The sequence below is a fragment of the Littorina saxatilis genome, linkage group LG17, assembly GCF_037325665.1.
Source record: "Littorina saxatilis isolate snail1 linkage group LG17, US_GU_Lsax_2.0, whole genome shotgun sequence".
Classification (NCBI taxonomy): Eukaryota; Metazoa; Mollusca; class Gastropoda; order Littorinimorpha; family Littorinidae; genus Littorina; species Littorina saxatilis.
The window spans coordinates 6,228,164-6,240,663 of NC_090261.1; the positions used below are offsets into that span (position 1 = coordinate 6,228,164).

A 12,500-nucleotide genomic window follows, 5' to 3' on the forward strand; every position below is an offset into this window, starting at 1 on the left:
ACGGTGCGCCACTCACCAGCATTCGGGTATTCGGGTATTCGGGTATTCGGCTCTACTTCTTCCCGGCGAAGCCGGGTATTCATCTAGTACTGAATACATACCTACACACGCACGCACGTCTTTCTCTTCTTGTTTCGATGTCTGTGTGCTTGTACGCGCGTTAGTGCCTTTGTGTGTGTGTGTGTGTGTGTGTGTGTGTGTGTGTGTGTGTGTGTGTGTGTGTGGTTGGATGTGTGGTTATGTGTGTGTTTGTAAGTGTGAATGTATGTGAGAGAGAGAGATAGATAATTGGTTCTATCCTTTTTAATCATCAGCAGCAAATGAGCCGTAAGCAAAATTTCATTTACTGCGAGTTCTTTTTATTTTGTCTTCATAAGGAGAGCAATGTTATATCAAATGTACTCATCGAAACAATCTGTTGGCAACGTCACATTGATTTTCTGAATCAGCACAACTGTTTTGTCTGATCGCACCTCAACCATTTTGAACAAAATAATCCGAGCATAGTCATAAAAACATATGGCAAAACCGGTCTTAAATACGATGTTTTCCGCCTCCGATCAGGATGTGGAAACAGCACGTCTATTTCTTGGCTGGGACCGCGCCGCCATAGCCGTAGTAGTTGTCGTAGTTGTTGTTGCTGTCGCCGACACCTTCACCAGCTAACTGATCGAGGTAGGCTTCGAAGTCGCGAAGAGACTGCTGGGACTCTTCTACTTGACGTTTCAGATCCGCCAGCTCTGCTCTCAGTTCGGCAAGTCGGGACAAGGTGCGATCCACTGGAGAAGAATCATTTCACATTTGTCATGTTATGCTAAAACATTGTACACGATCATGTTAAAGGCACAGTGCTTCTCGTGAAGCCAGATGTGGCCAGGATTTTGGTTGATTTAAATATACAGTATTTCCCGTGAAAGGAATGCTGCTCACTATCACATATTAGCCCAGGATTTTGTTGATTTAAATATACAGTATTTCCCGTGAAAGGAATGCTGCTCACTATCACATATTAGCCCATGATTTTGTTGATTTAAATATACTGTATTTCCCGTGAAAGGAATGCTGCTCACTATCACATATCAGCCCATGATTTTGTTGATTTAAATATACAGTATTTCCCGTGAAAGGAATGCTGCTCACTATCACATATTAGCCCATGATTTTGTTGATTTAAATATACGGTATTTCCCGTGAAAGGAATGCTGCTCACTATCACATATCAGCCCATGATTTTGTTGATTTAAATATACAGTATTTCCCGTGAAAGGAATGCTGCTCACTATCACATATCAGCCCATGAATTTGTTGATTTAAAGGCACAGTGCTTACCGTGAAAACAATTGTGCCCCCCATCTCAGATGTGCTCAGGATTTTTGTTGATTTAAAGGTACACTCCTTCACGTGAAAACAGTTGTGCTCACTTCCTCAGATTACCCCATGATTTTATTGATTTAAAGGTACAGCCTTCCCCGTGAAAAAAGTGCTTATCTCAGATGTGCCCAGGATATTTTTTGATTTAAAGGAACACTCCTTTACGTGTAAACGATTCTGGCGAATATCTCAGAATATCTCAGATCTGCCCAGGCTACCACATGGGAACAAATTGTCCTTATCATTAGACACATTCCAGAAATCTTCACCATGGCTGCTTTCTTTGAAGAGCGGGTACTTTTTGTTAAATTAATTTTGCACATTGCCATAGATTTTAGTCACAAAATTAGGCTATAAATTTTGTTATCTGTCCAAATGTAGGGATGTTCTTATCCCATGTAGAACACTGGACTGATCTGTGGTGATTTACAAACTGATGTACACGGAAAGGAAGGCACCTTTATACCATCTAACATTATCAACCGAATTTTCTGGTTCATAGTGAGAGCGTTTAATAATTGGCTTGCGTTTCGGTGGAAAATTGAAAGATTGCAGTTATCATGGACTAGGCCAGAATCAACTAAAGCCGTTTATATCTTCGATTCATCATGACAAACTCGAGACATTGATAAAATCAATGGATCTGTCTCCCCTAATCCATATCTTCATGACAGGGATTCTGTGGGTAGCTTGACTGACTTGCAACCAAGCCGACTGTTCACCGTACATATTTAATGCGCCAATGATCGATGACGACTTGGCATAAGCCCTCGATTGTCAAGGAATCGCATGAGAATGTTTATTGGCAGCGTTTGGTGGGACAAATTTTAAGCAATAGTCGTTCTGTGAATAACTGATCTGAAACGACGATGGTAGGTTGCTGCAGTTACAGAAAACTTATGAAGCCAGATGATACACTTAATATCACAATCTTCGCGAAAGATTGTTACAAGGACCAGGCCGCTAAAAAGACCATCGTTTCACATTCATTTTATTCTCCCCTTTGCTTCGTTACATCTGTAAACTTGTAGGGCTATTTATTTTTCGATAAACACCCAGCAACGAAACAAATAACTAGCCAGTAACAGCCTGAATCCTCGATAGCTCATGGGTTGAGAAGCTGTTCTTGGTGGGGACTACTTTTGCCACTCAAAAGTTCCGAACGCTCTAATGTACGAAATATACATTTCTTGATTAAACAATACAAATATACATTTAAACTAGCAACTACAGGCTTGAACTCGCTGAAGCTTGCATTTTTCATGATCCGCTAAATTCGACCATTATTTTTAATATTCACTGAGACTCCGCATGTAGCCTCTACTTATACACCTTTAAACATTTGTTTTTAAAAAACCAACGCGTAGCGATCCAAAATGAAGGTGAATGCATGTAGACTTACCGTCGTAGTCCCCGTTATACTCGTCAAGTGCAGGATCTGGGCGAGGGTTGTAGCTGTCGTAGTTGCTGGCGCTAGCGTAGTAGCTGTCGGTGTTGGCCGTTTGACCGTCGCTGGAGTGGTCAAAGTATGTGTAGGGTTCGTATGAGTTGGTTGCGGAAGAGTATGGACCGTAGGAAAAGGAGTAAGCATCGGTGGAGTAGGGTTCATCAGCGAAAGATTCATAGGAGCTGTATGTGTAAGGTTCATAGGAAGATGAACTCAAAGAGTTGTAGTTGTAAGGTTCATATGAAGAGGAACCGTAGGAGTTGTAGTTGTAAGTGTCATAGGAAGAGGAACTGTAAGAGGTGTAAGGTTCATAGGAAGAGAAACTGTACGAGTTGTAAGGCGCATAAGATGAGGAACTGTACGAGTTGTAAGGCGCATAAGATGAGGAACTGTACGAGTTGTAAGGCGCATAAGATGAGGAACTGTAAGAGGTGTAAGGTTCATAGGAAGAGAAACTGTACGAGTTGTAAGGCGCATAAGATGAGGAACTGTACGAGTTGTAAGGCGCATAAGATGAGGAACTGTAAGAGGTGTAAGGTTCATAGGAAGAGAAACTGTACGAGTTGTAAGGCGCATAAGATGAGGAACTGTACGAGTTGTAAGGCGCATAAGATGAGGAACTGTAAGAGGTGTAAGGTTCATAGGAAGAGAAACTGTACGAGTTGTAAGGCGCATAAGATGAGGAACTGTACGAGTTGTAAGGCGCATAAGATGAGGAACTGTAAGAGGTGTAAGGTTCATAGGAAGAGAAACTGTACGAGTTGTAAGGCGCATAAGATGAGGAACTGTACGAGTTGTAAGGCGCATAAGATGAGGAACTGTAAGAGGTGTAAGGTTCATAGGAAGAGAAACTGTACGAGTTGTAAGGCGCATAAGATGAGGAACTGTACGAGTTGTAAGGCGCATAAGATGAGGAACTGTAAGAGGTGTAAGGTTCATAGGAAGAGAAACTGTACGAGTTGTAAGGCGCATAAGATGAGGAACTGTACGAGTTGTAAGGCGCATAAGATGAGGAACTGTACAGTGCCCAAGAAGCAAAGCCGTAGTCGTTGTTGCTACTGCTGGAAGGGCCCTCAATATTGTCGTTGTTGCTATTAGAGGCTGTGCGACCATTGAGCTCTGGCAGATTGTCAGTTGGGAAATCTGCAAACAAAAGTTACCAGGAGAAAAAAAGCTGTGAGGCATGATATTTTAAATCAAAACACACACACACACACACACACACACACACACACACACACACACACACACACACACACACACAAATATACGCACGCAAATGCGTATATGCGCACAAACATTCGTAAACGTGAGCTTCTGCTTTAATCTAAAGTGAACCTTAATTCAACCACTGAAAGCCTTGGGGTCGGATAAGTTGTAGTTGAGATGTAATGTGATGTCAACCAATTAGACCCCGCGGCTTTTTCCCACCCAGTGAGGTGGCACCCAGTTTCGCTTCGTGCACCTCAGCCCTTGCTCTGTGGAGCTCTTGCAAATGTTTGTACATCCTGTTGTTATTTTTGATTGAACGTGTAAAAGGCGTTTCTCTCTTAGGTGTGGAAACAGAGAAACACAACATGATTGGATGATATTGTCAAGATGATTGAGGAAGTTATGAAGAAGAGGGGATGGTGAAGGAGCGTAGGATGGCTTTACCTGCGTAGTCATCCGTGAAGTAGATGAAACAAAGTTGCATGTGGCAAATATTGTCAAAAGGAAGTTAGGAGAAAGAGGAGGTTGATGAGCAAGTGGTGGGGTGCTTTACCTGCGTAGTCATCCGTGAAGTAGATGAAACAAAGTTGCATGTGGCAAATGTTGTCAAAAGGAAGTTAGGAGAAAGAGGAGGGTGATGAGCAAGTGGTGGGGTGCTTTACCTGCGTAGTCATCCGTGAAGTAGATGCTGTACTGGAAGCCGTCTGCGTTGACCGAGGCGTCAGAGTTGAAGGTCACGTTGAACTGACTTTCGTCCTCGTCCAGCGGCACTACACACACACACACACACACACACACACACACACACACACACACACACACACGTAAGACAGGCACAGGCACGCAGAGGCAGGCGCACAGGCACACACACACGCACGCGCTCGCACGCGCACGCACACACACACACACACGCACACACACACACAAACACACACACACACACACACACACACGATACAACAATCAATCATGTTGTCATCCATCACGACTTTACATTCTGCATACAGATGATGATATAAAAAAAAATGTATCGCCCTAACGGAGAAACCATTAGGGACATGTTCCCGGTCGTTACCCCGACTTAAGATTATGTATACAGGCGGCTAGTGTCCCTTTAACTTGATGTCAGAAACACTGCCGATAAAAATACGTTATACAACTCCTGCAATGCAACCGAGGGGTGGATTAAATCTAGTTGATTATTTTTAGACAAGTGAGAAATTAGAACGAACTACTTTGATTAAACCCAAAAATCACACGTGGATTATTCGAAGTAAGAATAAAGAGGGCTAAAAAATAATCAACACTAGAATTTATTTTTAGAACATTTGAAACCCAGACGATTGGACCCTGTTGCGGAAGAATACGTACAATGTTGACTCAAAACTGTAACAACAATGGCTGACGTGTATGAAGTACACGCATGTACCTCGCCAGGTTTCTTTCTGTGACAAGTCGACAGACGATGCCATTTGCTTTGTGTGTGTTTTTGTTGTTGCTTACTGTACATGACATACATTACGTGTAAAATCCAGTTCTTTAACAGGCAACAAACCTTGCAAATTTCCAGAAGCTGCAATCTGAAGCGACCTATCTCTGATTCTAGCAGACGATCTCTCCAATGTTTAACACAAAATCAGCAAACTCTCCTGTCACATAGAACGTCCATTATATAGTGCAATGTTGAAATGAAGTTACCGGTCTGAAACATTTAGTCGTTTCTTCTGAGACAATCCTTGTTCTCTTATCATCTACAGATTTACCGCAGTCTTCACCACGCGATCACAACAGTCAGACTTTCGAACATGTATACAATCTACGTAGGCAAGCATATGATACGTCATGACGTCATAGGATTCCCAGCATATTGACGTAATGCTAAACATCCGGTTATCCCGAGTTTTCTCCGTAATACATGTCCGTGGGTTTTTCAATGTTCGGTTATTTCCGTGGCTTCATGCGGAAAGGGAACCGTCGTCTGCAATCAACGACATGGACCATTCTGGTTCTTGCTGCTGACAAAAACATGATTTTAACACAGAATGTAATGTCAGAATAGCTATATAAACGCTATTGTGTTGTAATCGTAGCAATGGGGTCCGATATTTAAACGAGACAAGTATAATGCCGACGAGTCGGAGACTAAGAATAAAGTAAAAGAATAGGGACTATTTGAATGACGCGCATTTGACACTCTGAGTTATTAGGCTGAAATGAATTTTGCCTACAAAATGTCGTCTGCATGACTGCATGTTCGACCCGTGTTGTTCGTTGTATAAATAGCTTAAACAATGACAACTCGTTGATTACTGGAAAATAAACCACTCGTGGGTATTTGCAGCCGCTTGGTAATTCACTCGTGTGCTCCGCACACTCGTGAATTACCAAGCGGCTGCAAATACCCACTCGTGGTTTATTTTCCAGTAATCAACTCGTGGTCATTGTTTAAGCTCTATTTATCCCCCCCTCTGCTTCTTTCTCTCTGTAAACTTGTAGGGCTAGTTATTTTTCGGTAACTTACCCAACAACCAAAATCACTTACCCAACAACGGGCCTGAATCCTCGATAGCTCATGGGTAGAGACTGTACACATTGTGGATCTACTTTTTGCGACTCAAAAGTTCAGAACACTCTAATGTACAAAATATACATTTCTGGAGCAAACAATACAACCGTACCGCATTTAAACCAGCAACTACAGGCTTGAACACATGAATCTCAATATAAAATCCATGAGTTTGGTTGTTTTCTGAATTCAGATCTGCCGTGCACAATCGTTTATCGCTAGCAAGATTCCAAGGAAAAGTAACTCTCATACTTTGTCTAGCGACACGAGTAGTTCCCCTTCCAGATTTCGGCTGCATACAAGACTGCAATCCGACGGTCAGTTTTCAACAATATTTCATTTTATAAACAGATCACACGCAATCAATTACAAACATTTAATCAACTTGAAGAACATGCAGCGGTTTCATACACTATTTTGCCTAGTCACATTCGAGGAAAGAACATTTCCTGAGCGATACCAAAACATGAACAGAACACACACTATCTACCTTTACCGCCACAGCAGAATGACAACATAACTGTGTACTTGATTTTAGTTCAAAACATGGAAACTGACAAGAAGTGTTAACAAAATTGAATGATTTGCACGGAACTATTCAACCGCGCATTAATCGATCGCCTGCGCAGGTAGACTGGTTGGGTGAATATGATTCGATCAAACTTTCGCACAAAAACTCCTCTTTTCTTTGAATAACTGAAGAAAGGAGGGATAAAGAGGTTACATACCTCGTCTCAGTGATTATCAAAAATAATGGTCTCAGTTCGCTGTCATGAAAAAGCTCGCTGAAGCTCGCATTTTTCATGATCCGCTAACTTCGACCATTATTTTTGATAATCACTGAGACTCGGCATGTAACCTCTACGTAACTCACACGAGAACTCGCCGTCCTGCAAACCGCACAGCTTCACGCTTTCACCCGCGCGACCAGCGCCGAAGGTCAGAGAGTCGTAGTTGCAGTTGTTGTCGTTCTCGATGTCGACGAGGTAGTCGATGTTGACATACCTGGCCCCTACCGGCTTGACGTAGGCCATGTTCCAGTCGGCCATGTGGGGGTAACCGCCGTTAACGTTGGTCCTGCACTCCTCGCTACTGCTGAACGTGGCGTCATTGTAAAGCCCCAAGTCAAACGTCTTGTGCGAACCTGAAGGATAAAACAACAATCCTTGGTTGATGTCTATAAAATTGCTTTCCTTTTGACACTGTCAAGTAGGTTTTCTTATACAAGCTAAGGATATAGGAACATTTTGAAGTGTTAAGTCTTGAGTTGACTCCATGAACTTTGAGTCTTGAGTTTTCATCTTTTAGTACATCCCCATAGCATAGATCCACTCAGCTTGTTACACGGAATGAGACCATCCTTCCAGTACATGACCATAGCATAGATCCACTCAGCTTGTTACACGGAATATGACCATCCTTACAGTATATGACCATAGCATAGATCCACTCAGCTTGTTACACGGAATATGACCATCCTTACAGTATATGACCATAGGATAGATCCACTCAGCTTGTTACACGGAATATGACCATCCTTACAGTATATGACCATAGGATAGATCCACTCAGCTTGTTACACGGAATATGACCATCCTTACAGTATATGACCATAGCATAGATCCACTCAGCTTGTTACACGGAATATGACCATCCTTACAGTATATGACCATAGCATAGATCCACTCAGCTTGTTACACGGAATATGACCATCCTTACAGTATATGACCATAGCATAGATCCACTCGGCTTGTTACACGGAATATGACCATCCTTACAGTATATGACCATAGCATAGATCCACTCAGCTTGTTACACGGAATATGACCATCCTTACAGTATATGACCATAGCATAGATCCACTCAGCTTGTTACTCGGAATATGACCATCCTTACAGTATATGACCATAGCATAGATCCACTCGGCTTGTTACACGGAATATGACCATCCTTACAGTATATGACCATAGCATAGATCCACTCGGCTTGTTACACGGAATATGACCATCCTTACAGTATATGACCATAGCATAGATCCACTCGGCTTGTTACACGGAATATGACCATCCTTACAGTATATGACCATAGCATAGATCCACTCAGCTTGTTACACGGAATATGACCATCCTTACAGTATATGACCATAGCATAGATCCACTCGGCTTGTTACACGGAATATGACCATCCTTACAGTATATGACCATAGCATAGATCCACTCAGCTTGTTACTCGGAATGAGACCATCCTTACAGTATATGACCATAGCATAGATCCACTCAGCTTGTTACACGGAATATGACCATCCTTACAGTATATGACCATAGCATAGATCCACTCGGCTTGTTACACGGAATATGACCATCCTTACAGTATATGACCATAGCATAGATCCACTCAGCTTGTTACACGGAATATGACCATCCTTACAGTATATGACCATAGCATAGATCCACTCAGCTTGTTACACGGAATATGACCATCCTTACAGTATATGACCATAGCTTAGATCCACTCGGCTTGTTACACGGAATATGACCATCCTTACAGTATATGACCATAGCATAGATCCACTCAGCTTGTTACACGGAATATGACCATCCTTACAGTATATGACCATAGCATAGATCCACTCAGCTTGTTACTCGGAATGAGACCATCCTTACAGTATATGACCATAGCATAGATCCACTCAGCTTGTTACTCGGAATGAGACCATCCTTACAGTATATGACCATAGCATAGATCCACTCAGCTTGTTACTCGGAATGAGACCATCCTTACAGTATATGACCATAGCATAGATCCACTCAGCTTGTTACTCGGAATGAGACCATCCTTACAGTATATGACCATAGCATAGATCCACTCAGCTTGTTACTCGGAATATGACCATCCTTACAGTACATGACCATAGCATAGATCCACTCAGCTTGTTACTCGGAATGAGACCATCCTTACAGTACATGACCATAGCATAGATCCACTCAGCTTGTTACACGGAATATGACCATCCTTACAGTACATGACCATAGCATAGATCCACTCAGCTTGTTACTCGGAATGAGACCATCCTCCCACTTGGACACAATCTGCAGCTTTCTTGCTTTCTCTACAGATTTTGACTTTTTGGGAATTATTTTCGTCACCCCGGAAAACCCCCACCCTCCCCCAACCCCTCTATGCGTGACCGGATATGACCAGAGAGCAATATTCTGCAGAAGAAACTGCGGGGAACTGTTGATGGCCTGCACTTTATTTGACAATAGACACCATCACCAAGACTGTGCCTGCGAGAGACACTGTCAACCACGGTACCGAACGCTGAAGAAGATAAACATACAACCAGACAGATACATCTTGCAGTTAAGACACAGACGTGATCGGCAAATGCACAGACGGAGGCTCAAGGGGACCCTTTAGACTTTTGAATCCGAACACCAGCAACGGAGATGCCAACATCATCATCCACAACGAAGAAAATTAATAATAGTAGAACTGACTCACATGCATCAAGCTCCTGGGTTGCTTGTCTCTTCTGTCGTGCCTGTGGCTGGAAAAGAAGAAGAACATGAATTTACTTATTGCCTGCTTATCATTAATTGCATGCATCAACACGCTGTTCAATCAGTAAGAAAAGACAGATGAGCGATAAAGTTCTGCTAGAATATATGTCGTGCCGAATTCACGTAATTGCCGATTCCGCGTAATGGGCAAGATTTTTGCCCATTTCGCGTAATCGGCAAAACGCTGCCCAATATGTGAAATCGGCAGCGTTTTGCCAAAATCGCGTAAAGGCTTCTAAAATGTGCCCATTTTGCGAAATCGGCAGCCACTTTTTGGTTTTAAAGTTCTCAAATGCCTGGGATATCATCACACTTAGACAACTAGATACTCGAATGGATAGATATTGCAATAATCGATAAGTTATGGCAAGTTACTGCAGAAAGTGTAGTTTTCGTGCATTTCCGGAGTTATGCTCGACACAGACCGACATAGACCATACAAAACATAGTGGGGAGGTAAAGCAATGTTAATGCAATGTTCTGGTGACACAAAAAGTAACAGACTGGCTGTCGCTTTTGCGAAATGGGCAAATTTTAGAAGCCTTTCAGCATTTTTGGCAAAACGCTGCCGATTTCACGTAATGGGCAGCGTTTTGCCGATTACGCGAAATGGGCAAAAATGTTGCCGATTCCGCGAATTCGGCAATTCCGTGAATTCGGCACGACATATATAACATTTAAAACTGAAACATAAACTAGGATGTACATATACTGGCCAGGGGATCCAATAACAAATGATATATCGGAGACGGGTCTATTTTGTCCGAGGAGTACTTTTTACATCGCAGAAAATGTGCGTTCGTGCGTGCGTGTGTGCGTGCGTGTTGGTCTGCGTGTGTGTGTGTGTGTGTATTTGTGTGTGTGTGTGTGTGTGTGTGTGTGTGTGTGTGTGTGTGTGTGTGTGTGTGTGTGTGGTGTCATTTCCCAGCGCTTTTGTACCTAGACCAATTTCCCGATTTCAGAAGTTCTTTTTGTCATCGATATAAATTTGGTTGGAATCCGAACCTTGAAAGTACATCACTGATTAGCAATTCAGTAATCTTGACAGATGGCAAACGTTAGTTTACACCAATTTTTCTTTATCTGTTTCAGACCACTCTATCTGCATATCGGTATCATTACCTTGGCCGAGGCGCCCAGCAGAAGCACCGAAAGAAGGAGAGTGAGGAACGCAGCCATGTTGGTAGTCTTGTCAACGCCGGTGCTGGCAGTGAGTACTGTGCACTCGTTTATATAAGCACGTTAGTCCACCTGTGATGGGTGGATATGATGACGCGGCCAAAAAACGCTTTGTTTGAACAGTAATTTGAGATGCAGCTGGCAAAGATGGCACGCTTACATTCTACGTGTTGTTTATTCTATTTTGTTCTGTTTCTCCTCTCTCTCTCTCTCTCTCTCTCTCTCTCTCTCTAGCTCTCTCTCTCTCTCTCTCTCTCTCTCTCTCTCTCTCTCTCTCTCTCTCTCTCTCTCTCTCTCTCTCTCTCTCTCGTACTCCATTTCTCTCCATCATTCGTATCCCCCATCCCTCATCCCCTCCCCCTCCCTCACTCCCGTTCCACCTCTGTCTTCAGTGTTTGTTCATTTGTCAACCCGTGTTTGACCACACACGCTCGAATGTGTTTGTCCTCTAGCATGGTAAACTTTGGTTGTTCATGGTCACCTTGAAGAGACCTTGACAAGCGTAGCGAGTCAAATGCTCAATCGTTTTATGTTGTTTTTCAGTCTTCAATTCAGTCAGTCATCACTGAGGTATCAATTGTGCATCTATCAAGAAACACATTTAGAAACAGACAAAAACTCTTACGTTTTTTTTTATATCGATTCGGCATAGTAACAATTCTTTCAGCGGAAGTGTGTTCCATTGCAGGATGCGTTCTTTGGAAGATGAGATGCTTCTTATGTGTAATACTGTTATTCAAACCTCAAAGGCAAATTTGCGTGTATAAGTATTAGGTTAGAATTGTGTGCTTAATCAGCTACTGAAGACATGGGGTTTGGAGTCACGTGGAGGCATCCATGAAATATGGCAGAAACGGTCGTACTGTATTTTTTTTTTTATATTAGTAGGTTCCATTGTGGCAGTTCGAACTGCATTTACTTAATTGAGGATTTGTCCGTACCCCATACTCATAAAACACTAACTATTCGTTTACATGGTTAGAAACCTCAACCCTGGCTTATTTAGTGTTGTTGTAGGTCACTGATTTTTAAGAGCTTTCCAAAAAACCTAACTGAACCCCCCCAACATTTTTTTTTACATTTAAAAAAAAGAAGTTTTGATCGACGTATTGAATTGTGGGTAGGAGTGGTTCGGTTTTTTGCCTCTCATGCTGGCGATCAC

The 12,500-nt window shown here is 42.5% G+C and overlaps 1 protein-coding gene across 1 annotated transcript; it reads right to left on the reverse strand.

The window, feature by feature from the left end:
* Positions 1-337: 337 nt before the first annotated feature.
* Positions 338-11,374, reverse strand: LOC138952457 (uncharacterized). The gene is made up of 6 exons (XM_070324130.1): positions 11,282-11,374; positions 10,101-10,146; positions 7,471-7,740; positions 4,693-4,800; positions 2,774-3,961; positions 338-779 (listed from the first exon to the last, which is right to left on the reverse strand). Exons 1-6 carry the CDS (start codon positions 11,336-11,338, stop codon positions 583-585), a joined length of 1,866 nt encoding a protein of 621 aa, XP_070180231.1. The 5' UTR covers positions 11,339-11,374; the 3' UTR covers positions 338-582.
* Positions 11,375-12,500: the final 1,126 nt, after the last annotated feature.